This window comes from Echeneis naucrates, chromosome 19 (genome assembly GCF_900963305.1).
Source record: "Echeneis naucrates chromosome 19, fEcheNa1.1, whole genome shotgun sequence".
In the NCBI taxonomy this organism is placed as follows: domain Eukaryota; kingdom Metazoa; phylum Chordata; class Actinopteri; order Carangiformes; family Echeneidae; genus Echeneis; species Echeneis naucrates.
Genome location: NC_042529.1, coordinates 5,966,334 through 5,993,897, shown reverse-complemented (window position 1 = coordinate 5,993,897; position 27,564 = coordinate 5,966,334). Strand labels below are relative to the sequence as shown.

Here is a 27,564-nt window from a genome sequence, read left to right as displayed (position 1 = left end):
CTCACTTCACTGAGCCTCATAAAACTGAATCCCAGAACCACCAAGCAGTCCTCTAACATGCTGAGCTATTAATTTTAGGACTATTTAAATATTTCTCTTGGAGCATGATTCTTTCTTATCGTGTACTATTTTCCAGAGAGAAAAATTATGAGATGATGAGGTGGGAAACTGCAAGTTCCCTCTGTCTTAACAGTCCAGTGTCTGATCATCTAACACCAAGAAAGTCTGCTCATGGGTGGATACAACAACAACAAGAAATGTGTATGAAAAACACTTATTACTAAAATCTATTTTAACAACTTTTTACTACAAATTCTTGTATTTCTACAGATTATGGGAGAACCACTCACCAATTATATGAGGAGAGGTGTCATTCTCCTCAATCACAATGTGGCGGGCCCCTATTGGGATGTCGAACATTTTCAGCATTCCTATTAAAGCAAAAAGACAGGGCATGATACAAAAGGCAGGCGAAGACAGTAGGTGCTTACTCTGGGGTGTAATAGCAGCAAATTATTTCTGAATCAAGAAACTGAGACAGAATGTTTGGCCCTTTGATTATAGTGTGGACAAGCAGCGTTCAATCTTAATGCTGAGGAGATGTATTTAGGGCCTCTGAATGAATGATTTTCAGCTTAAATGATGACTCGATTGAAGCAGAGCTGCTGATTTCTGTCCACGTAGTTTATAGTTACCATTCTTTTTTGGCGTCTTGGTGAGTGTCAGCTTCACAGTTCGACAGTGCGAATTATCCCCCTCGCACACGCCACATTTGTCCTCTTGCTTGTAAGAGCCAACCTCCTTGTCACAGCCGACATGCTGCGAGAGAGAAGAGGGAAAGACAGTCAATCAAATCTGGGAAACACCACCTCTGGCTTTTATGCAGACTGAGACTGCTTGGAAAATTATACCATGGGAAAAACGCAGCGCACGTCTGCTTCAGAGACTTGTTTCAGGATGATGCACACTGGAAACAACAGACATAACCATGCAGCCAAAACACTGGGTGACTGTGCTGCTAATTTAAGTCACAACTTAACGGCCATGGTGAGTATTTAGACAATATGTCGTCTGGTGGGGGGGGGTAGCGTGGCGGAGTAGTGGTTAGCACAACAAGAAGGACTCTGTGTGTTGGCTCTGTGATGGACTGGGGTCTGTCCAGGATGTACCCCGCCCTCGCCCAATGTGACCCCCTGCGATAAACCATGAAGTTTGAAGACCTTCCTTAATCCTGGAGCCAGACTATGCCGCATATTAAATCACTGTTTGGGATTGATGAACTATTATGATTTTAAACTTGCAATTCAGATTTAAATTATGCAAAATGTTAATTAAAACAAGATTTGGTTTCTTAAAATATTTCACAGTAACTCACAGCTTAAGCTGAAGCTTTTACTTTTGACATTGATCTAATGATGATGATGATGACGATGATGATGATGTTGACGGTGTTTTCACATTCTTCTGGTGCAGGACAAAAGCTTGTCTGTGGTGCACATTGAATCTGAGTTTGGTCTGAATAACACTGGCATGTTCAGTGACAGGATTTTTTTAAGTGGGAGAAGAGGAGCAGAAGTGTAAAAGAGGAATGTAAAAGACATGACCTACCAGACACTCTCCTCGAGCGCACACGCTGAAAGGGTCTGAGTAGCTGCATCGTGTCCCATCATGCATCACCTGGTTCATGAAAACCACCTCTCCTGTTTCCTTTGATTTACAGCTCAGCTCACACTTACGGCCATCTGAAAACGACAACCAAAAAAAAAAATAAATAAATAAAATAAAATAAATAAATTGCACACTTCACTGCACACACATTGCGATTCATCCAAATATCTTCAGAATCTGATAGAAACATCAGCACACGAGACACAGTGGACAAAAAATGTCCACCAGAGAGCGTGCAAGCCGTTGCTTCTGCTAATTTGTTCACTTTGCAAGAAAATGATAAGCTCACCTCTGATGGAGGGTGCCAACTTTGCTTTATACTTTACAGACTTACCATCTGGATGCTCATATGGTAGCCAGGTGTGCTTTATGTTTTTGTGGTATTTGTTGCTCCTCTGGATACATTGCTGAGCACGGAAGTCTTCATAAGGGCCAGCACACTCCTCTGTGTTGCATATCTGGTAGTCAAAAGCAGAGCCAGGGCAATCACGACCACCGTAGGCAGGTCTGCTCAATGACAAACAAACAATGTTTCGTTTAGAGAGGTTTTCCATCATCATAGTCCAACTGTTTCAGAGGATGTGTCTCTCTAAAGAGGCTGAAATAAGTTTGAAGTATATTACAGTTTATGTAACAGATGCTGTGGAAAGAGTACAAGCGCTTTACGAGAGCAAATATCTCCTCATAAACCATACATTTATAAAGAACATGAACTGAAATGATATTTATGTGATAAGTTAAGCTTAAATTCATATGTTTAAAATGAAACAAACTTGCTACTTCTCCTCATCAGATCATACATCCTGAAGCCCCTCAGTGAGGAGGTTTTTAATTGGAAGGTCCAATTTGAGCTGGTGAATGTGAAAGTCAAAGTTAATTAACTGCACAAAGCAGAGGTGTTGACCAATCACGTGTGTTACTGAGCAGCACCAACAATGGCTCTGTTGGATTCAAGTATCACAGGAAGTCTGGCAGTGAACTAGGAGGAATAATGAAGGATGAAGGAAAAATGATTCAGCCAAAACTGACTCCATAATGTGCATGTTTTTTTAAATACTGACGCGTTAAGATGACATCTGTGTTAAAAGCTTAATGGACACCACCTACAAATATTATATCCTCAATATTAACAGATAGCACGTTTACTTTTTTATGCTCAAATGCACCTGTCAAAATATCAGCACAAGAAGAATGTTAAATCATTTTCTCCAAATGTAAGATTTTTTTGGGGGGATTTTTTTTTTAATGGCTTTATTTTCTTCTGACTGATCCAGTCTCTTTATATATACCCTTGATAACCTGGTGAGGGGGGGTGTGGCATTTTGCCATTATTCTTTATTCATTTTAAATCACACAAAAATTACTATGTGATATTATAATTTTTTGCTCCCATTTACTTTGCAAAACCTCAGCCAGTGCTGGATTAGAAACTGGTTCTGCTATCCATCTTAAAGTCACACTTTTACAGTATGTCGTCATGTGTTGGATGAGCTTCCAGATTATAAAAAGTATTTGGCTACTGAAAGAGTAGCAGATTTAGTTTTTGTGAGCTCCTTCTTTCTGCCACCCAGAATCTGCACTCACGGAGGATCGTTGCACTGCCTGCTGCGGGAGCGAACGCCACCTCCACAAGTTCTGGAGCAAGAGCCAAACTTAGACCAGGAGCCCCAGCTCCCATCGTGGCCCTGAGGCTGCTGGCTGGATCTCCAGATGCAATGACCCTTGAAACACCACTTTAAAAAAAAAAATAATAATATTTTTTTACAAAGACAGGAGAAACCTTCGCAATCATTGTACAATAAAACTTGGAGTTAAAATCAGATTCAGAGACATGTCCCACCTTTCCTGGCGCACACTCTGTACCATCCACGGGAGGCCCTTTTTTAGTTTTACAAAAGTACTGGTTGTCAGGGTGACTGCACCACAGCTGCTTGCAAGGGTCATAGGTTCGAAACTAAATGAGGAAACAGCAATTTTGAGCTTGAGTTAGCTTTGGTAGAAACATAGATGAATAAACAAACATTCAGTCAACTTTGTCAAGCTGCCACTGGAAAGTCAGTCTTACTCTGCATTGTGAACTATATCTCAGAAGAGGCATGTGCTTGAATGCTTCAATTCACATATCACTCTTAACTTTTTATAGGAGCCTGGTTTATAGTTTCCCTTGAGCTCTGATTTTCTCTCAGGACTTATATTTATTTATTTATTTGTGTATTTTTATCTCCTGTAATGTAAATCATGTACGCAATGTCTATTTATTTAAAGGGACTTTCAGATTCCTTCAGACTCGGTAAATAAATGAATGACAAAAATATCAATATCTTAATTAGGTGTGAGAGACTTACAGCAGTGCACATTTTATAACCAACACCAAAGTCGAAGCGGCACTGCTCATCCATTGAATAATTTATTCCAGGGAGCTCGGGAAGCTTGGGCCACTTGTGTTCAAAGGGATCATCCAGCAGGCAGTCATACGAGCTGAGGAAAAAGTGATAAGTGTCATCAGTGTGCCACAATCTAAGGATGAAAATACAGGCTTGTTCTAAAAAAAAAAAAAAAAAATCTCTAATATACCGTGCTGCTTCACAAATAAGATGTGCAACATTACAGCCATAATGGTGCGTGGAGAAAATGAGAAAAACAAGGAGCATACTGGATGTATCGATTGAGCTCCTGCTTGCTGCAACGTGACCAGTGATAGCGGTGGAAAGCTGCTTGGACAAGCGGCGCCATTATGCTCCCCATACTGGTCTCATCAGCACAGCGGTTCCCTTGGCCATCATGCTCCATCCCGAGCCTAATTCCAAAAAAAAAAAAAAAAAAAAAAAAAGAAAAGAAAAGGAAAATTGTTTTATTTTCAATTATACTTTTCTTTCCGGCAAAGGATTTTACTACAAAGAAAAGAAAAGAAAATGCTTGAACCAAGAACTAATGGGGCTCTGATGGGCAACTGGTTTAGGGCTGGGCATAGGGCATGATATTGTGCAAACTCACAAAACCAGCTTTATGTCACGATTCAACAGTTGAGGTAAAGGCGTGTTTTTGCTACCAAACACATCAAGGCCGAGCTATTTCAACCACCTCCTGAAGCATGACACAGGATGGACAAGTCGGATCCTCTCCATTTTGCGACTGCCAATTGTTGTGCTTAACATTTCCATATGCGGTATTAACAAATTTGTCTGCTCTCTTTCCAACAACAACGCTGAATAAGCTGTTGCGTCCTGGCTGACTACCTGCGTGCCCATACTGAGGCAACCAGATGTTTTGGTTTGTTCAGACAACAGAGCCCCGGTAAAGGACTCTGGCTTTGATTAGAGACCACAGTTAAGATCCTAAGAGACTCGGCTGGCCCTTTCATCATCACGTCATTACTCACACATGGCCGGTTTCATGAGCAACCACAAAGGCAGAGGAGAAGCCATCCTCATGGTTCAGAGTGCAGCTTCTCAGTGGGTGGCACATCCCCGTCACTGGAGCATAACCTGGGCAAACAGAAAAGACCACACAGCCCCAATAATGAAGTATCAGGATGAAGGTCATGACATTCTCATGCAAAGCTGATGATCGAGGTGGAAAATTATAGTCATAGGCCATACATGATGCCATTGCAGTTATTGTAAAGGTCGCAGTCTTTTCTTAATACATGACGGGAACGTGATGCAGAAGTTCAGATAAGTACATTGTATTAAGAGTAATAATTACATTTTCTTTGTTTTTAACGATGACACAACTGCATTTACTAAAAACATACCATCAAAATTAAGGAGAATGCTTCACTAATTGAAAGTACCAGTGCAAGTTCTGTCTACCATATCAACATGTCCAAATTTGGGTTATTGAGAGATATTTCAAACGAGTGTGGATTCAAAGCCTGATGCTGTTCAGCAATCACAAACCAAATCAGCACAATATGCCTAACCAAAGATTTAAACATTCAAGAAGTCTTTTATCTCTATTAAAAACATCTTGCTTAACACCTATGAGCAGTTTTAATAAACGAAACCTGAAGCTTTGTCATAGTTTGTGCATTGAAATTCACAGTATATAAAGAAAGACCCAACACGTACAACAAGGTCAGGAGCCTGTCATCATTAACTGCCAAGCATAACAACATTTGACATAGTTGATCAGGACAGCACACCTTTAAAGCAAAGCACAAACATTGGACATAACTCGATCAAGAGGTGTGCAGTGATTCAGCTCAGCGTGTTCAGTTGGAGTCAGAGGCAGGCTCGTTCTCGCCTTCCTTTGACAACTTTCAGATCATTTTCATGCTTCCTGAGCATCAGAAGACCTTTTTGGCATGCAGGTAAAAAGCAGAAAATGCAGCAGGCAGGCAGCGAGTAGTAAACCCACTACAAAAGCTTGTTTATTGGGTTATTTTGTTGGTGCTGAAAAAGAAAAATGTCTGCAGTGTGTTATTTTGTGTCAGCAGCATGACTGTATGAAGGTCACTTTTCGATCTATATAGCTATTGGACGTATTAAGTGCTGTGGGTGAAGCAATGAAAAGTGAAAGCAGTTGCAGAGCATGGCCCTTTATCTCAGAGGGAGATAAATGAACTTCAGGGAAATGTAGCTTACATTCCCACAAAGAAGCCGCTGGGAGCTTTACAGATTGAAGCAAAAAGAAGCAGCAGCTGGATTCAAAAATGTATTTGTTTATTGCTTTCATGAGTTCATGAGTGATGCAAGAGTGCCTCTCTGTCAAACACGGCATGGGAAATGAAGTGCTGACAAAGATCCAAAATACTTCCAAATCAATCAAACACATGATCACTTCAAGAGAGCTGTGAAGTTGTTTCATGTCCATTTGCTTTGCCATAAACTGAACAGATGTTCTTCTATGCATCCCATAGCCCCATTATCTGTATTTGGATATAGAATCTCCCATCTCACAGCTAAACTTTGACAAGAAAGTGCGATGTCTGCTCTTGACCCTGAGACCAAGCACAGAGCCCAGTCCAGCACAGTGCAAGGCGCCATAGAAACGGGGCTTGTTATGAACACAACACAAGTGCAGCTATGGCAACATCCGGGGGTGTGACAAGCGAACCAGGTAGCCTCGGTTCGCCCTCTAAACATGACACATGTGCTTAAAAGTTAAAAATATACACAAGTTGATGCAAGAGATTGTGCTTGAACACAGAGGATATTTGTTCATTCTGGACCCGGTTTATCTGGAAGTTTGACTGCTCACTTCAAATTTGGATTTTGAAGGGCTGAAAAGAAGAAATACAGCGTGAGACACATGCTGAACTGACATGTATGTACAAAACCTCTCCAAGTGATTGCATACATGTGTTATAAGGATTAAACATTATATCTGGTTGTTTATGAGGAAGAAAAGTTCATACTGGCCTAAAAATCAACAGTAGGTTTGTGTAAATGATAATCAATAAACATTTCTGTTTTTTCTCTACATGCCAAAAACGTTCTTCAAGCAATATCAATGGTGAATTTTCATCTTCAGGGTGGCCTTAATGTCAAGTCAGCAAGGTTGTGGAAGGCTACTTAGTAATTATTGTTGTGTGTCAGTAATTACAGAAAGGCTTTGGGATTGTGACTTGCAGCTGCAGCCTCCACTTTTTGGTTTCCATTGACCTTACCTGGGCAAGACTTGAAGCCAACCCCTTTTGTGATTGGAAGCAGATATCAGCACTCAGTCTGCACAGGCCTCGATCGAGAAAAATACAGTACCTTGCATACCTGCGGGACCAAAATCTTGCCTTGTGAGGAAGATGGCGTGGTCGTGGTACTCGGCGTGCTCGGGGTCACGCCGCTGCTGCGTGTTGGCCCATCGGCACACCTGCTCCAGGCTGCGTGATGGGTTGCCACGCTCAATCAGGCTTATGGACTGCAGACACACAAGGAACGAGGAGAGTGATTTACCAATCCATATTTGAATAGATCGTTTGAAGAGAGACAAACATGTCATTAGGACTGTACTTTTATGAATAATGGAGGGAGATATCACTTCAGCTAATTTCGATATGTCCAGGCTATACCAATCTTCTGATACAATGGAGCAGTAAAGATGAAATTAATATGTGTGTCTGAATTCCTCAAATGTCTAGCCCTGCTTCTGTCTGTGCTCATGAGTCCGATATAAACTCATGGAACCCTTCAGAATAAAACTGATTAGTTTAAAAACCTAGAAGTTTAATTACCATGTGAAATTAAAATGTAGAAGCTGTTCAAAGCGTGCTTTGAACAGAGCCCCTGCGTCTTTCCAAAATGTGTGGCAGCTAAATTAAAACTTTGAAAACTTAGTAATTATTCATCAGTGTAATGCATGATTAATTATCATTGCCTCTATGTAACTCAATTATTAGTTGTTCACTTCAAGTCAATAGAGATAAATTAGTGATTTGTGAATCCCAGGGGTTTTAAACTTCCCTTTCTCTGAAGGCTGAAGTGCCCATTGGATTTGTGAGTATCAGCAGGCTGCATGGCATTAGCATTAGAAATTAAATAAATTCCTCATTTCAGATTCAATTGCATTTTATTTAAATTGTGTGTGCATAATTTAAATTCCTAAAAAATACAGAGAGAAGACTTACTTTTTTTTTTTTTTTGCTCCACAAATGACAGATTTGCAATTTGAACATAAAAAACCTGCCACGTGTGTGTGTGTGTGTGTGTGTGTGTGTGTGTGTGTGTGTGTGTGTGTGTGTGTGTGTGTGTGTGTGTATTTCCAAAATGAAATGGGCTGTCTCAGTTGAATTACAGCTGCAGACAGATGACTTCCAAGTGGAGACTGGTATGCTAGAAATAGCATAACAAATAAGAAGTGGAACTGTTCTTCTGTTTTGTCTCCAAAAATCCATCTAACTGGACAACAGACTAAAGTCAAGGATGAAATGGAGTGGTGATTGACAACAAGAAGACTGCTCATACGCCGATGACAAGAAGAGGAGAATAGAAAGCATCCAAGGGAGCTGGCAAAACATTTGTCTGTCTCCTCCCAGTGTGTGCTGCAAACAGGGCTGACACACACACGTTTCAGCTCACCTAATTGGAGCAGTGTAAACAAAATCCATTCTGCTGTGGCAACCAGACCAGAGAAGGCAAACGCCAAAGCCAGACAGTGTCAGTCAGTCTTTGTGTTGTTTAGGGCAGACGGACATATGAACAAAGCAAACAATGTGCTGATGTTTGCCAGCATGTGCAGAATGGTTAGGATATTTGGCAGCCTGCAAATATCTAAAGTGACATCAAGTAGCAGCGTGGAGAGACAGAGGTTAATTCTTCCGTGCATACGGTAGAACAATTTGCAAATATTATACAAACGTATATTAAATGACCAAATGTCCCTTCTCAGCTGTATGGTAATGTGGATAATTAAATCAAGCAACCACAGAACATGTCATTATAATGATAACCAGATGGGAATTTTTAACTGTGTTTGTGCTCCGTATAACATATAATTTCCTATTACACAAGTAGAATATCAGTCGCTGCTGAGTGAGCTAATGTACAGTCCACAGAACATCAGTATTATTCACCTCAGCTAAGCTTCAGCTGATACATTTTCGTGTTGATCGTAACTGGGTTAGGATTTTTCCACGTTATTTTTTCTGTGTTGATTTTCTTTCAGTGCTGCATCCAAAATTGCACCTGTCAATCCAACGGTGAGTGCAAAGGCGTCTTCCTGAGGCACAACCAAAGCGTGCGCTGCACAGGATAACATAGCTCAGGTATTTTCAGCCTCCTACCAAGTTGTCTGATGTCAGGATTCTCACTTTCACACCATTTTCTAAAACCTGCATAAAGTAAACTACAGCTAAACTACTGCATAAAAATGCAAATGCACTGTTTAAGACAATCTTAGAGAAACAGTAGGGGCATTTTGGCAAATTAGCTTGTTCAGTTCACAGTAATACCCTTTCCATATTTCCCAAAATGTCCAACCATTTTATTTATTTTTTTATTGTGAAAAATAAAATTTTTGTTCATGTAAATTACAGGGTGATTTTGTGACAAGACACCTCCAGTTTGAAGGGTGTTTGAAAATACATGAACACACAGAGAAAATAAGAACGTGCTCACCTGTCGGTACCCAACCATGATCATGCGGACAAGGACAATGTTGATGTTGGTGCCCAAAGACTCATCATGGTAGATTTCATCAACCTGAAAGGAAACAGACAGCTTTTCCCAGATCTGAAGGATGAAGGCTGCATTTGATCAAAGTGAAAGAGAACATCTAGTAGAATTTAGCTTCCAGAGCACATCCACTGAGACAATCAAATGAATGTCTGTCTTCAAGGCAGAACATTAACGCAAACAGTAAAAAAAATAAATAAAAATTCAGAATTTTTGGGTTCATTTCTAACTTTCTAACTTACAATTTCCCAAAGCTAAAGTGCTGGGGGGAAAAAAAAAAAAAAAAACTTCAAGAGATGTGACAGCTTGGTTTTAAGAAATATGTTGAATGACAAAGAAGACTGTGAGCTCACGTTTACCACAGCAGTAAGTAAGTATTTTTTTTTTTTTTTTTTTAGATCACAGTCAGAGAAGAAGAAGAAGGAACAGACACATTGGTAGATCCAACTTTCCCATTCGTCTGAGCTCCCACGCTGGTTGGGACTGGTATTTTTAGAGAGAATAAATTCTGCTTGTTGTCATGTAGTAATTTTATTTCCCAGTCAGAAGGTCCCAGCAGCAGCCGTCTCACCATTTTTTCCCCTTCATCTCTCATAACAAGCTTGGAATCATGATGAAATATGCTATTAAGATATTGGCAACCCCCCAGAGAAACCAGCATTGTTATGCAATTGCAATGAAGCCTGACCCAGAAAAAGTGTCGACTGCCATTTGGCTTTATAATAACGCCGAGGTATGTAGATGCTTAACCCAGGGCCAAACATGGATCCCACTCAAGTCCTGAATCCAATTTCCACTTCAGTGCGTTGCTTTTTTTTTAATCAAATAGTCATTACGCATCAGTCCTATGAACTCAGTCAATCAAGTGCTTTGTGTTGTAGCTGTTAAGAGGAGAAAAAGCGATGAATATTTCTCTCTGCATAAATCAGCGGGCCATTAAGTAGTGGCACGCTAATTATGGATTACAATTAACAGAGAGCCAAACAGACCAGACGACTCCTCAGATGGTGAATATAGTCATTTAGTCCCCAAAACCACCCTCACGTATCTCCACATGAAAACTTGTTACTGAGTGAGAAAATATGTTTTACATGATGGAAGTTTAAAACATATGAGGTGACACTGTGTGAGTGTTTGTGTGTGCGCGATGCAGAATTGATCAACATATTATTCCCTTTAGCTCCTTAAGTTTTAAGTGAAAATGGGCACACTTGTTATTTCTATGTGGTGTTTAATATAAATCACATTAATATGACTGCAGGCTGAGAACACAGTAAGACGGATAGAGCTCTAGGTCTGAATCTGAAGGCAATGGGAAACAGGTTATAAAAAAAAAATAAAAAAAATCAATGACTGCCTCATAACTTTTACCATGTGTTTCAGATGTTTTTCGTCACTTCAAAACCTTTCAGCTCTTTGTCTCCATCACCTCATCTTTAAGTCCAAAATCTGGTGAGTAAACCCATGAAAACGAATTTGATCCATGCCAAAAATCAACAGGAACCCCATTGGCATGTCTGTGGCAATTGATATTAACAAGTCATTGTCCCTTTAAAAAAATTATTTTTACAGTGTGGTGTGGTTTAAAGGGTTGTTTTCATTAACCTGTGTACCCTGTTAGCATTTCTTCATATTATTTTGTTGTTTTAAGAGTAATCCAAAGCTACAGCTGAAATTAAAATGATTGTTATTTTATTACTCCCATAACAAGCTGCAAAGATCTACACAAAATGAAACCTTTGTGCCGGACAATATCAGTGCAGAAAGAAACTGATTGCACTTCCTTGATCACCTCTCGCCCTGTCAATAACACAATACTGATCTGCCACAGGCCACTGATTAATTGGTGGCACTGGATGATGAGCCACAGCCCCACGGTGAAGTCCAATGTTTTCATTAATGAGATAGACAGAACTGCCCAGCAGCTGCGATGTTATTCCTGTCCATCAGCTCTAATATTTCCTGCTGCTGATAATGAAAGCATATGCAAGTAAATCCCACAAGCGTTACTCTGTTTGGTGAACGTAACACTGCTGGCACCAATACGAACAGATATACCTGGAGAATGACCATCTATATAATGTATATAATGTTTTGTTTTGTTTTTTTATTTAAGAGGAGGTGGTACTGTTAAATTCATCTCTGAATGCCCTTTAAACAAATATGAAGAGTAAATCTCAGAGCCTTACCTCCAAGGCTCAGGCTTTAAAAAGGAATGACACGTCCAGACGGTCCAGAGCAACAGTGTTACTCCTTTTCTAAAACTGTGACAAGTGTTATCTTTCTCCAGGGGAAAAAAAAAAAAAAATTATGACCATGCAGAACAAAAGCTCTGTCACAGAAGAAAGGCTATCTTGGATAGATTCCAAATTTGCTCTGGGACGCGGGGTTACACCCAAGGCATTTGAGCAAATATTCCATTCACAGAAGCCTATTCAGGTCAATAAATGCAGCAAAGAGCGCTCGAATGACCCCAAATTCTCCCAGATTTGTTAAGAGCTCAAATTCCTAGACTGGTCCATACTGGCCTACATACATGTTGGACCTGAAACAGGGACACTGTTGAAAATTGGAGGATAGCATCAAAAAATAACCTCCAAAAAGTTTCAAGATGAGTTTCATAAATAAATAGAGTTTGTATATTTTATCTGATAGAACTCGGGTCTTTGCAATGAACCTTTAAAAAACTGCATGTGTGGGTTAACCCCACACATGCAGTGATAATTACAAAGCCAGGAGGAGCGCACAGAGAGCCGGATGGAAATGAGAGAAGCAGCTGTGGGCTACAGGCACTAGGTGTCACTGGCTTGTGTACAGCATCACAACGATGTGGACAAAAACCTAGTCCGTGCTCGAACAACATGGCCATTGTGCTGCCGGCACCTCGGCAGTCACCTTGGCTTCGCGCAGACAGGATGTTCAGTAATCAATCCCTCAGGGAGAGTTTCTCCAGGTGGTACTACACATTCTGCAGCCACGGAGCTGGGATTCAGAGGGATTTGAGCGGGCAGAGCTCTTTCAGACACAGCAAGCCTGTGGCTTATAAGTGGAACTAAAGAGTTTTGACCCTTGTTTTTTACCACTGTGAATTTATTTAGTTTAAGCATAAAGGTGTAGCTTTACTTGACTACACTTTATAGTTCATTCAGTTTAATAAATTCAACTTTCCTACAAGAGGCCTGAAAATGCCTGAGACCGGCAGAAACCAAAGACTGACAAGATCACGCACTCATAGCCACTTTGTGGTACAACATGTCATCAGCAAAGCTCAATAAAAATCTGATATTTCTTTCTGCTGAAGACATTTGTGGACAAAATGTGAGCGCAGCATCCTAATTTAATAAACGCATTACTCCATTTAAGCAGAGCTTGGCAGTTTGAATGGACTTCTGGCACTGCTTTCCATGACTGCCCTGCACAGCTCCCAGTCAACTTTCTAATTGGTCTAGTGCAGCTAATCAGACCACCATGCAGGATCCAAATGGTAACTGTTACAGAGTGAAACCAGCACCCTGTGAAAATCTGACTTGGAGGATTTGGGTCCAGTAAGTAGATTAGGGTGGTAGGAGCTGGTCGAACCCGTAATGAATGAACTGAGAGCCCCAAGCCCTCCCAGCCCCCATCTCAGTGGTAATCCATGAGCAGCTAAAGAAATTGGGGGTCTGAAGAGAAGTGTGGCAAGGTTTGTTGTCAGGGAGGACAAGGAGGAAAAAATGTCTCTACAGGTGAATAAAACGAACCAGGATCCACAAACTTAGCAGGAAGGTTATTTCAACACCTGTAAGGATTTGTCCTGGGTTGGGGTTAGGATCAGTTTACGGTCTTGACCTTTGGCACAACCTATGATGTTGTGATGGCTGTTTTTAAACAACTTCATGGTTTTATACCAAATACTCTGCAGATTAGTAAAATTGGATGTCATCTGGGAAGTTTACATAAAGAGGCAGTGGGTGGTGGAAATCAGATTAGCATTTTTTGCATGCAGACTTACGATGTTCATGAGTGTGAGAACGTAATTCTGGACGTGCTCCTTGCCGTGGAAGCGCACCACAGAGTCGTCCACAGCCAGCAGCACTTCAATGTTGTAGTCGTCTTTCTTCGCATGCCTTCTCTTACGCTCGGACTCTGACAGTTTATGTTCAACGGCATCCAGAGCTACTGGAAGGTTTGCGATCCCCAAGTCTGCCACTGCAAAATATCACCAGCACATAAAACAAAGACTGACGGTGAGACTCTGATGAACATATTCTTGTTCTTCTCTTATTTTGGCTTCTGTGCAGTAATATATGTCTGTGACAAGCTTGACATAAAACTAATTTCTGTCTTGAGCCCCCAGATGAGCAGGAGGCGTCCTTTGGGGTTTCTGAAGGGGATGTGGACTTTCTAAGCTACTCAATCTCTAAACAGCCTCCCCGCCATGAATCTCATTCAGAGATTTAATTCCTTTCTGTTCCACATAAAAACAAACTATATGGGCATTCAGAGAGAGAGGCTCTTGACTAGGCCACACCAATTCCAACCCACATCCATTCATGTCATAAAGCACGTCAGTTTTTGGCAGGTGTGATATTTTTGCACAGTGTGTCACCCATCTCAGGTTTTGTATGTCAGATGTAGAACACCTTTTTGAAAAGGATTTAAAACAAACAATTCTTGAGAGATCAGATGTCTGAGGAAAAGGGGGGGATTTTGGAACACATTCGATAAACTAAAAATTTTAATGCTATGGTGTGAGACAAACTCCACAGGGGCAATAAACAGAAAGCAATTGAAGCAAGTCACTACCAAAGCTGCACAATAAACTAAGTCTGCACCTGGATCTGCATGAAAACACATGCTAATAGACTGTTGTGCAACATATAGACCAATTATTTTCAGCAGACCAGATCTATTGAAAATGAACAACCCTTGCATCAGCTCTTGGATGGAGGTAATAATATGCTCCATGTAATCATAGGAAGTGCTGACACAATGAACATGTCCTGTAATAAACTGCCTTGTTCAAACAGCCATGCATCATAAAAACCCAGCTTATATCTGGCAGCTATGAATTATTGCAATCTTTTGTAAAGAAGTTATACAAGACTGCCACATACAGAGACATGACAGATTATTTTTTTCATGGCATGAAATCCCTATGGCGAGGTATTTTCAGTGTAGAGAAATAAAAGCAAAAATGGCTTTAGTGGTCTGTGAAACCAATTGCAACTGGCTCCAGGTAAATCTCCTGAAACAAAAATGTATTCTGCACATAAATATAGATAAGAGTGTGACTGATGAATAGTATGTTTTTATTTCAACGTAAAGATGTCAATGTGAAAAATAGATATTTGACCAAAAAAAGATTAATCTCAACTACAATCAGCTACAGTGATGAGAAAGGTATAAATCCCAACAATTCAATGCTCTGCAGCTGAGTGCAGACCCAGCATCCAACAGCTGCATTACCTTACAGAAGAATGTAGAACGTATATATGTTAGAAGGATATCTTGGAAAATATGAATGAGAGACTTGATTACAGTTGTTATATTGGCTCTATGAGTTGGACGGCTGTGGAGTGAAACAAAAATACCCATATCAGTTTGACTGTTGCAGACAATTGGAAGTGAAGTGCTGTTTTCTGTGAAAATCTTCCACCAGATGCTCTGGCTATTATTGCAGCGAGGACGGAACGGAAGTGCAATTCGTAATGGGAATTTGGCCATTTGACTGTGATGGAAAAGTCGCTCCCTCCCTCCCACCCCGCCGCCTTCACAGTGGCTCCCCCTCCCTCCCCTGTCCCCACTACTACCACTGGAGCCCTGCATTCCACATCCACCTCATCTGCTAATATCCAGAGAGCAGTGACAGGGTTTCAAGGTGGAGTTTAAGGAATCCACCGTATGCTGCAGCGTTAAGTGATTTAACAGGAGAGCGTCTAGGTTTTTGTTTAAATTCAGTCTTCAAATCAATATCTTTAGATTACATCAGATTGGATTTTGTTGACAGCGCACAAAACACATGTACTAAGACAACAAAATGCAGTCATAAAAGGTAATATAAAAAAAAAATACACATGTAGTCTGGCCATACAAAGGGATAAATAAGGATATAAGCAGGTTACATACAGATAAGGGAAGGTGCAGTTATGATCACAATTTGAGGCTGAAGTTCAGCAGCTGCTGCTCATTACTCTGTTGGTGCAGTTGTGTTTTTTATATTTTGCAACCTGTGGGCAACAGAATAAGCTGTGATTACAACTTTGGCATATGTTTTAACACCTTCTAAAGTCATAATTTGTTTACAAATACCCTTCTATTTAGACAGTCAACAAACAAGCAAGGCAGCCTCTGCAGCCATCCATCTGGAGTCAGGTGACTGTGGTCCGACCACATGATGAATTTAAGTCCAATATTCACTCTACATTTACCTCTGGTTTGGTCTTCTCCAGTTCCTAAAATAATCTAGATTTCCACCAGGTCTACAGGTCATGGATTTTGCCGTCCACCACAGCCCCCTCCTGATGTCACTCCTGTCAAACCACCTCTCCTTTATGGGACAATTTGTTCCTTTAAGCTGTAACCTGAGGGCAAATTTCTCTCCTGGTGGATTTTCTATAGTCCCTGCTCTTGTGAACCTTCAGTGCACTTACCCACATACACTTACTCCCGCATGTGCTCACATATAGTCAAAACACACACACAAACCCACACAGTGGTTTTTGTTTCCACTGACGTCACACTTCCCTCTCCTTGCCTACCTTCATTGTGGAGGTCCTCCCGCTGCTGGCCTGTCTCCTGCTTGATGGCCGACCTGCGGTAGACCACGTGGACACGCCCCTTCACTTCCACGTCCTGCTGGCCTTTCTCGAGGGGCTCAATGAAAAATTCCCCATTATCTGTCCGGATCAGACCTGCCTGGAAAAAGAGGGATTCAAATTAGCGCGCCCCCCTTTCTCCTTCTTCAAAGGATAGTAATTCCACTGGAGCCAGTAATTACAGTGTGACTGATCAATTGGAGGCTTTAGAAAAGGGCTGGATTTGGGGAATGACGCAGGTAGAGCCAATTTGGGGCCCTTCAAGACCTTCACCAAGATTTATTGAGTGTCACTATGATTTCACCCCGAACAAGATGATGAGCAGCAATGTCTCAATTCAGCTGTAGGTTTCCATCTACTTTAGGCCTTTTTGATGAATTCAGTGTTAACCCTTCTGTAGGAAACTCTTACCAGCTATGATATCAATCTGAAAGTTCAAAGGCTATATTAAAGTTTTACAATTTATCACCAACGTACAATTTCTTTTCGTTGAGCAGGTCGGCACACTTCACTTCAGTTAGCAACCTCTAGCACTTGTCACACTCCCCTAATGCCAAACTCTACAAAGCTCACTGAACATGTGAAAAAGGAAAACTGTAATCTTCCTCTGAGTCAAAAACGCAGTGGCAGCTAGGTAGTCTTTGTTTTTAATTAAGTATAACAACTGAAAAGAATTGTGTACAGCACAGTCCAATTAAAGGTCAACAGAAATGTGACAAACACTGCAATTAAATAGTTTTTTCCTTTTCATTGGTGGCATAATAGCAGGTATGGCTTCACTGACAAGAGGATGTACTCAGCAAAACACTGGAATTGGATTCAACCAAAGGTATAATGTGCAAACATTTAATCAGCGTGTGTAAACTTTGCAGCCATTGATTTTCCACACTGTAAATATCCTCTGTTTTTCCTGAAATACCATGAAATAGGTTTTGTTTTTAAATGTCTCACATTTTTGATGTATTCTTTTCACCTTTATTTCTTTCTACATCTCGGTAAACAAAGTCTGTGATGCAATTTTAGTTTCTTCAGCGGTTAATCCTACTGAGTAATGTTAGTATGCAATATTAAAAAGGTCTTTAGTTAAAGTACGCTGGCACCTACTAGAAAAAAGCTCTGATGACTCAAATTGCCAGTTTAAAAATTAAACCATATTGATGTGAAAACAATGTAGCCACAGAAGCTGGAACGCTGAAAGATAACTGTACACCGTCTACTCACCACCGAAGAGCAGCCAGGGGCCATCGTCAACTAGCTGGTCAACACAACTCAGCTTTTAGCAGCTAAGAGTCAAAACATCAAGTTGGTAGAGACCAAAACCAAAAACTTAGCCGACAGAGAGCAAATAGTCCACTTAATTTCATACAAACAAGGATGACTTTACATGAATGCTGATTTAATTTTTATTATGAATCTACCATGTTAACTGAAAGCTTATTATATATCAGTGTTGTGTTAAAAGCTGCCCCCATGTGGCCAGACAAGTTTGAAATTTGGCTGGATTCTTTCATATAAAATTTTTTCTTCCAAGTTACATAATTGCTTATGTAACACACAATCTATGGTGGATTGACTTTAATGTACAATATCTCTCTGCTTCGTCATCTGGGCGAACGGAAGACCACTCCGTGCTCTCTGCTGGAGCCCGTAAATACTTAGTAAAAAATTTGCTGGTGCCATCTGTTACTGCATGTTCCTCTCGTCCATTATTTCATAAAGGTTGAGACTATCACTTCTCTCACATTAGGGGTGGGGCAGATTTTCACCTCGGACTAAGGATGTCAATCTCGATTGTAAATTGGATATCGATTGAAATGACATCACGATTCGACCTTCAAAATGAAAGACGGAATCGAGGATGTACCCACAATGTCATGTGTGGAAAAAACACACACATTTTGAAGTGCGGTGACTCATCAGGACCTCCTCTAACTTGAATCTGCAGCCAGTTAAGAGACACCACGGGAACCACTGATGTAGATGATACATTAACCAAACTGAAGCCCCTCCTGAAATCACCGGTGAATTTAATCGAGGATCTGGAGAATCATTACACCCCCCCCACCTCAGAAATGCCACCAGTTTACATCCATACCACTTTACCTAATCTATGTGTCTCTTGACTGTGGGAGGATCATCCCAAGACATGCAAGAGAAAACCCGCACAGACCCTAAAGAAAGGCCATGTGCTTTCCTTCTTTTTATGCAATTGCAGAGTGTCTCAGTGCACTAATGGTGTGAAAATCAAATGGATTTAGGGAATGCTGACCCATTTTGTGTCCTGCCACATTACAATGAATGTGTCAACAATAAAAATGTCATAATTAGGTTACATCCAAGTCGTGTTAAGACTTGTACTTCCTTGTTAATTTAGGAATAACATAATCCAATGGGACCAACGTGGAGCGGATATACAGTGGTGCCTGTATACATACACTGCAAATGACATCTCTCTCATCTCATTTCTCATATTCCCACTCCTTACTGAGAAAAGAAAATCTATCCAGTCTATCATTATACACATGAAGAAGGCACACCAACAAGATTTTGGCAAGAATGTGTATATTTACAGCTGCGAGAAGAAATCTAAATACAGTGCAGCAACAAGAACGTGCCTGAAAAAAAAAAAAAAAAAAAAAAAAAAAAAAAAATCCTCAGCATGCCATTGCTCAGGACCAACAACACAAGAGCCATGAACTTAAGGGTAGACATATGACAGTGAGGGCAAAGAGGAGCAAAAGAATCTGTCCAGCCCCTGACCAGGAAATGCCAAGTAAGACATGCTAGAATACTTCCTCTGTGGTCTCTTATTTCAGCAGTGGGTGGAAAGAGAAGCCGTGTCTGTGAGGGGAGAGCAGCATCTGGAAGGGCCTACAGAGGAACCAAACGTAAACATATGTATGCTGCACAGTAAAGTGTGGGCTTCTGTCACAAGTACGGGACGAGACACAAATTATTAGATTTTAGTTTTATGGTCATTTCTGTATTATAAATGGCTTCACCGCGCAAATATTTTATCTAAAAAGGAGTAATAAAACCTGAAAATTGTCATATTACTATGCATTTGAATCTAATACGCATGATGTGTCTCAAAAGAACAATGAGTTCAAGATTAAATAAGTAACGGATTATTCATAAGTGATTAAATTCATCTGTCATAGTAATTTTTTTTTTTAAGAAAATGCTAATCATTTACTGATTTGTTGATTTATACTTCTGAAAGTCAAGGATGTGTTTCTATCTTTGTATCATATTATTGTCAGTCGTATATCTTCTATTCTTGAATGGCTGGTCTGACAAAAGAAGCATTTTGACAACATCAAGCTGGGCTTTAGGAACAAAAAAAAAAATGTTATTGTACTGTCAGCAAAGCTTCCTGTCAGGCTACATACAGATATCAAACTGTTTGGACTGCGGCCTTCCAAGCCAAACCCATGAAGACAGATGTGCCCTGCTGTAGAATGTGACACAGGACTGTATCCGTATATTTAGCTGTGATAGCAGCTTTAGGGAGAGGAACGTTGGGTTAGCTGATCAGCTCATCTGCCACTTTGATCAACGCTAAAGTATCACTGGGGGTCGTGTACCAAATACAACTTCAAAATTACAATTAAATGAATTGAAATGGGCAACATGGCAGCATCGTGGTTGGCGCTGTTACCTCACAACAAAAAGGTTGCCAGTTCGGCCTTTCTGTGTACAGTTTGCATGTGTTCCCCATGGATGCAGGGGTTTCCTCCCACCGTCCAAAGACATGCATGTTTGGGTTAATAGGTGACTCTCAATTGTCTGTAGGTCTGAGTGTGAGTGGTTGTTGGTCTCTGTGTGTTGACCCTGTGATGAACTAGTGACCTGTCCAGGGTGACCCCGCCCTCGCCCAGTGTGAACTGGGATTGGCTCCAGCACCCCCCGTGATCTGCAAACAGGTAAGCCGTTGAAGATGAATAAATGAATGTTGTGTGCTGGCACGCATCCAACTCTGGTCATTATGAGTGCTGCAGCTGGCTGATAAAACCAATATCAGCATGAGGTTACCAACCAGCTTCTCCAACCTCTCCACTGAAAAACGCCCAGAAGTCGAAGCAGTGAGGCATCCAGCACTACCACCATACAAAACAAAGAGGCAAATATAGCCAACCCTTAAACTCACCAGTGCACTAAATTCCACACATTGGTAAGAACAACTTTGAAGGTGGATATTTACTGTATGTAATTTCAGGGAGCCTTCTGAGCAGCTGGGTTAGGATTAAGGTCTGTCACCTGTTCAGTGCAGCATAAACAAAAGAAATTAGCGAAGGCGAAATCACTTCACTGCTGAAACTTAATCTGAATTAAAAGCATAATCTACATTCAACAGGTGAGGGTGTAGGGTTGGTTGGTAAAATTATTTTATATTGTTTCTAACTAACATATCTGGCATGCTTTCTTCTTAGTTAAAAAAAGAAAGGTGCTCTTTTTTTGGCAGATTTTTGTCAAATACTAACTGAAATTTGAAATATCTTTTTTCTTCTTAGGTCTTTTTTAACCCCAAAAAAAAAAAATTATCAGCAAATTTTTCACCCCTGAGTAGTATTTGCAGGCATACCCACACAACCCAAACAACTTGAGGCAATCAGGCAGTCGGGTATTATGTGGCCTGAGAGGTAAGACCAGGGATCAAAAAAGGGCAAAGAGCACTGGTTCAGACCAGTTACTGCTGTTCCTTAAGCTCTGAACGCACAGAGAAAAATATAACGTCTCAGATGAATGTGACAAATCCAATCTCCTCTCATCTGGGCTGTGAAGACCAATGAATGGGAAAATGAATGGGAACATTTGAAAAGGGAACAAGAATAGCAAAGGAGAAGTTTGGGTTTTTTTTTTTTTTTCTTTGCAACACTCAGACATGAAAGGGGAAAACAAAGTGACAACACACCATCGGTATTTATTTGGGATTGACTTCAAACATTGTAATCTTTTTTTTTTTTTTTTTGCATTATTTACTGAGTTTATGTGACAGAGATGCATGACGGACAAACACAATCTAAAAATAGCAACAAGTGCCACAGGTCACGGATGTTTGAGCTGCAACGAGCGAGAAAATCAAAGTCCAGCCATCATACCAGGAGCTTAATCTGTAATTTGTGGCAGATTGTTTGGAAACATGTAATTTTGGCCCTAGGCACACTCTGCTGATCCACAAACGAGAGCCAGAGAGAGAGTACGTGTAAAAGATAATCCACAGTCAGCTGATGAGCTCAAGGTATGCACTCTGGCTTTTGCGAGGTCGAGCTTTTCACTGTATGAACTGCAATGATATGATCCATTTATCCCTCAAAAGGGTGGAAACAAGACCTCGGACATTATTCCATATAGGACACAAGCGCTTTATATTGACAATGTTAGAGCATGTGTGGTAAAACGCAAGAAGATCAATAAACAGGGCTCAGCAGAGCCGCAGGTTTGAAACAATCCTATGAGACAGTTTGCGAGGGGGAGGGAGGGAATTAGCAGTTGATTCTTATTATCGGCTTTCACATCTCACTGTGCTGGGCCACAAAAGGCATGAATAACTGGTGATCAAAATGAGGATAATGAAGAGAAAATTGGGCTTTTAAGCATTGATATTCATCTGAATGAGACTGGAATCAAAGAGGAGAAACTTATCCACGAAGTAGAGAACTTAATTTGAGTAGATTACGAAGCTTCTATTAATGGGCTGCTGTTTTTTTTAGACAAATACTGTTTGAAAGGATAGATATTGGACATTGTTTAATTAATACAATCATCCATATAGCAGTTGTAGTAATGCTGTATCAGAAAGCAGTGCAGAGCTGGCGGTATCGCTGATAGTCGTAGCTAAGTAAACTCTGTAAGAAGTAAAGCTTGTAGTTTTAGTAGTCGTAGTAGTAGAAGAAGAAGAAATAAGTGTAGTAGTGTGCTTGAATGAAAAAGATGTGTTGAACCTACAAAATGTCAGTATTAGCATGAGGGGAAGTAAATCACTTTATTGGCTGAGATGTCAGCCTTCCTCTGATGGAGCTCTTAATTTAGTGACTTCATCTCTGTGCCAGCAGCGAACTGGAACACCAGAGGATACTGGAATACTGGACTGGGACCAGCGCTATACAGGATTCCTACAAACATTCATGAATAGAACAATTTATACAAGCAATTTCCATCTCCAATGGATGGAAAACTGCTCCCCACCCACTCACCCCCTCCTGCCTGTTGTTGCTAGGTGTCTCTCACTCTATTTCACCGTTGGACACAAATAGCGCTCTTCCGACTGTGGTTATCTGGCACTCGTGTTTCCATCACACATGTAATTCAATCATCCCGTCATCTGCACTAACTCCCAACACATGAGGAGCTCCAGGATAATCATGGCCATCACTCATCGCTCCACTACAATAGCTCTTCCTCGTCTGGAGCCAGCAGCTGTTGCTGTTCAGCAGGAATTAGAGGAAGGTACTGCATATGCTGGCAAGTCGGTCAAATAAAAACGAACTGTATAAAAATGAAACCGAAAGTGAACAAGCTGTTTGCTATCCAATTTATTTGCAAACTCAGCAGATAGACTGGCAGAGCTCTGGGGAAGGAAAAAAAAAAAAAAAAAAAGAGTGGAGTCTTTACTGTCTGCATGTTTAATATCATGCGCCTGGAATGTCATAAATCTTCCTGGTTAATATAATCTGTTACTGGTGATATCACTATTTAAGAATCATCTCAGTCAAAGCAAGCCCACTGCAGAGGACTCACACTTACTGTAGCAATGTTAACTATGGAAATCTAATTATTTGAGAGAGTGGTGAGAAGCTGTGATGAATGTGAGACTCCTCCTCAGGTCTGACTACTTTCTTTCCAAGAATGCAGGCTATGGGAAGAAAAAGAATATATAGCTGCAATCAATTAATACAGTACATTTCTGTTCTCTACAAAGAACTCTGTTAAAGTCAGTGTGCTGGTCGGAGGATCACAGAGATTTGGCCCGCATGAGGCCGCCTCAGTACACGACTCACCTCCTTATTCCTTTCAAATTTTGCCCTTTCATCAGACATTATCTTCTCCATGTACTACAACATCAAGCAGGTACTTCAGACTAAATAATTCTGCCTGCAAGCAGTCTAAGCACCTCCAAATTCTCCCCTCCGCAGGCACAGACAAGTCAATATTTACATTGGCTTTGATGCAAGGAAATGCATGGATGATATTTCTGTCTGGCTGTCTTTTCAAGGATGAGTTTGCGAAAATAACAATGACATATATGAGCACAGATGCTCAAAGCTTTGAGAAGTGACATTTGATAAGGTCATCACGTCATTCCAGACACAGTGTCACACACCCACACACACTACACAAGCCTCAGACCTCAAATACAATAATTTCACCGGAAATCTACCTTTTACTGGAAGCAAAAAGTATGCAATTTGGTTCATCAGGCCTTTCAAAGAAAGAGCAGCAAACTAGATGACATAAGAAGCAATGCTCTGGGTGCCATATGGGGAAGTAGATACCCAGAAATGTCAGAAGAAGAAAACAACCTAGCCTTACCCACTAATGTATAGCGAGAGATCCCAGACATCTGTTTTGAGGCTTTCAATGTACCAAATTAATATTTGGCTTAGCTTTATGGATTTTCCCTGGATTTACATATCAAAGGAGATTGTTTTGACAGTTTGTCACCTGCTTTCAGATGGTGTGACTGGTCATTGATTTTGTGTCTCTTTGCATCAATATTGTCTCCGTTTCCTGTTTCCATTTCTCTGTTTCGAGACAAATTGGGGCACTGAAGAAAACCATCATAATTGGAACTGTAGAACTGTAGGCTGTAGAGATGTTTAACACAAATCCAAGAATATGGATTTTCTTTAAAAAGGGATGCGTTAAGTGTCCTACAACATAACAGATAATTTCATGAGGAAGTTGGAACTATTGGGTTAGTTTACCTTGTACATTAACTTTGTTACTGACATGTCTACTGGCTCATTGGCTACGTTGGACAGTATGAAAAATGCCATTTTCATGTTGACATCATTACCAGATTTAACTTTTACAAATACGTTAACATCCATGTCATGAATACAACAATGAATGTCGGATTTTTCTGAGAGATGGAGAATGGATTTTGTCCCAGATAAATTGGGATTCAAATGCTAATTACAGCAATAGCCTGGACACATTTTGTCTCAAATATCAAATACTTGAAAAATGACTTTAAAAAGGAGGAAGGAGCTAAAAAATAAATAAATAAATAAATAAATAAATAAAATCAAAGATCAGGATCCAGGTGTCAAGCAACTAAATTTGCATTATTAACTCATGGTTAGGATTGCTGGGGTTCTTAGAGTACTTACACCTGTTTTACATGAAAAGTACTCTGTGATAATGTCTCATAATGGTATGCTATATGAATACAATTTAATTTAACTCAATTTGACACTCAAGTCTATGCAGAATTCACTGTGGAGAATTCCTTTCAAGTGTTTTGTGAGGATGAGACAAATGTTTTAGCACTGGTCATATAATATGGGCATGAATAAATGCATGCCAAACATAACACCCAACACATGTGTGACTCCGTGCTAAAGAGGGAAATGCATCTTTCCTTCAGCTACATTTCTCTCTATTGGACTTGATGTGCATTGATGACTTACCAGTCCATCACAGTTGCTGATCGCCACCGAGGCCTCCGGCATGTCACTCACATCCCCGGTGAAAACACAGTACCCCTGGATACGTTCCTTGGCCTTTTCCTCAAAGTCTTCCTGCCATTCCACAAAAGCTCCTGGAGCCACCAGCCTCCTGTTGGCCCTCAGGCGGAGGTGCAGCTCTCTTCCAAACACAGTGACATTGAAAAACAAGTGCTGAGTCGAGGAGGAGGTGACCGAGGGCATCTCGGGGGCGCTGCGGGCCACCCTTCTTTTCCTGCCAAAGTCTGAGGCTGCATCAGCAGCACCACCACCACCTTTACTTCCACTTCCAGCAGACACCACGTGAGAAATGTACCGGCCATGGGAGTCTGTGCTGAATGGCACGATAAGACCATATTCACTTAACTTTCCAGAGAGTTTTTCTGATGGGACAGATAGTGCCAAGTGAGAATCACATTCACAGACCTATGGAAAATGAGTTCCAACTGAAAAATAAAATATATATAATATATACTTGGGTGTGTTTGTGTGTGTGTGTACCATACCAAGTTCTTCACACACATACTGCAAAACAAAGTATCGCTCTTTATGAATGGAAGATGTTCTAGGTAAAAATGTAAATAAAAATACTGTGGACATCCTCGGGTATCTAGCAGCTCTGTGGGTGTTGTTCACTTTCTGCCATAAAGCTGTCAGTACATTGACTTATCAATAAAAAAAAAAAAAAAAAGATGGTCTATTTTCTTTTCATTTAGGCTTTCCACTGTGTTTCTGCAAACAGCAACAATGAATAAATAAATAAATGTGCAACTCACCGTGTGTTTCTGCGGCGAAAATGTGCTCCAAAAAAACTTGAGTGAGAGAAAAGCACATGAATAAATACATACAATCCATAGCGAGGGCTTCAGTGTGAGAGCTGCCACTTCAGCGCTGAGTTTTCCTGCCTGCTGTAAACTTTGAGAAGAGTCCTTCCTCCTGACAAAAAAAAAAAAAAAAGAAAAGGAAAAGGGGAAAAAAATAAATAAAAAGAAAAGAAAAGAAAAGAAAAAGCAGAAATGCAGGAGAAATGTCTTCAGAGTTCAGCTCCAGCGAACAGACCGGGCATTTCTGAGCGGACGCCGCGCTGACGGACAGTTCAAGTTGTTTCCAATCTTTTGGCCCGTGCTGAACTACAGAGACCAAGACTGCCCCATCCATTTAGGGAGCCGGGGGGTGGAGGTGGGTGGATGGGGGGGTGGGGTGGGGGTATCTGGGCTGCTGATGACGACAACTCCCCGGGACGTTTGACGGAGGTAGCCCACTTCTTTCCCTCCTTTCCTTCCTCAGATAACTTTTTTCCTTCTTTCTTTTAAGAGGGCCGGAGAGCGAGTTAACGCACGCCTACACCGAGGAAAAAAAAAAAAAAAAAAAAAAAAAGTCGGAAGGGTTCAGATAAAGTGTGCAGAGACACAGTGTCCCGGCGGTGAACATCTGCCGTCCAGTCGTGCACCATTACGCACCGATGGGTTCGGCTGCGCCTGAAGCCGCCACCGGCCGCCGGTGGTAGACTCTTCTGTCCAACCGCAGATGCAACTCAAAAAGAGAAACTGCAGTCGTTATTATCATCCTGTCTTTGCAACAAAAACAAAAAAAAAAAAAAAAAAAAAAAAAGAAGTCCTCCTCCACAGCTAATACTCGGCCTTGCAATCCATTTCGCCTTTCTAAAGTTGGGTGGAAACTTTGCAGGATGCAGAGCAGTAACTCTTTGGATGTTTACGTTCCACCACAAATGTGTATGATGCAGTGAACTGCACTGAATGAAAGGAAGCAGAAGGTACACACACGCCAACAACATACTGCCAAGGAGAACAAAGACTAAACAAAACCTAAATAATCTTAAAGCAATGTTATAGACACAGAATAAATATGAATAAAAACGAAAGCTACGGTCAGACCATAAGTTCAACCATCCTAAAACAATGCATTTCCGTAAAAAATATAAATGACAGTTTTCTTGATACCTTCTTTGTCTTATTTAGCCTCCTTCATCTACTGTGCAAGGAAAAGCTTGTGGAAAAAGCTGGAATTTCACACTAAAAAGACAAACTTTGGAAGACACTTAACTGATTTGACTGTTATACACTAAAACTGTGGGCCAGTGTGGACAGAACCACCGTGTACAGTGACAGAAAATCTGCTGCATTGCATGCTTTCTATTTGACGCTGATAAAACCAATGTCAAGAAACCTGTGAATCGATAGAGGGATAAACTCAGATTCAGTGTAACTACACATTTTCCATGTCTCTAAAATCCAATTCTAGCATCAAAAAAAAAAGCACACGTTGCGTTATCAGATTTAATGAACTCGTGTGGTT

The 27,564-nt window shown here is 40.7% G+C and overlaps 1 protein-coding gene across 1 annotated transcript in view; it reads right to left on the bottom strand.

Moving 5' to 3' along the window:
- The window catches only part of adamts14 (ADAM metallopeptidase with thrombospondin type 1 motif, 14), a 32,613-nt gene extending 6,234 nt beyond the window's left edge, over positions 1–26,379 (bottom strand). The window contains exons 1-16 of the mRNA XM_029527473.1: positions 26,308–26,379; positions 26,025–26,184; positions 25,213–25,631; positions 16,520–16,676; positions 13,771–13,967; positions 9,723–9,806; positions 7,371–7,527; positions 5,048–5,153; positions 4,322–4,465; positions 4,014–4,146; positions 3,509–3,622; positions 3,253–3,401; positions 2,003–2,175; positions 1,609–1,742; positions 696–819; positions 351–431 (exon numbers count right to left, since the gene is read on the bottom strand). Of these exons, the coding sequence (XP_029383333.1) occupies positions 351–431; positions 696–819; positions 1,609–1,742; positions 2,003–2,175; positions 3,253–3,401; positions 3,509–3,622; positions 4,014–4,146; positions 4,322–4,465; positions 5,048–5,153; positions 7,371–7,527; positions 9,723–9,806; positions 13,771–13,967; positions 16,520–16,676; positions 25,213–25,631; positions 26,025–26,103 (2,251 nt within the window). The 5' untranslated portion in view covers positions 26,104–26,184; positions 26,308–26,379. The remainder of the gene's footprint in view (positions 1–350; positions 432–695; positions 820–1,608; positions 1,743–2,002; positions 2,176–3,252; positions 3,402–3,508; positions 3,623–4,013; positions 4,147–4,321; positions 4,466–5,047; positions 5,154–7,370; positions 7,528–9,722; positions 9,807–13,770; positions 13,968–16,519; positions 16,677–25,212; positions 25,632–26,024; positions 26,185–26,307) is intronic.
- Between the last annotated feature and the right edge of the window lie 1,185 nt (positions 26,380–27,564).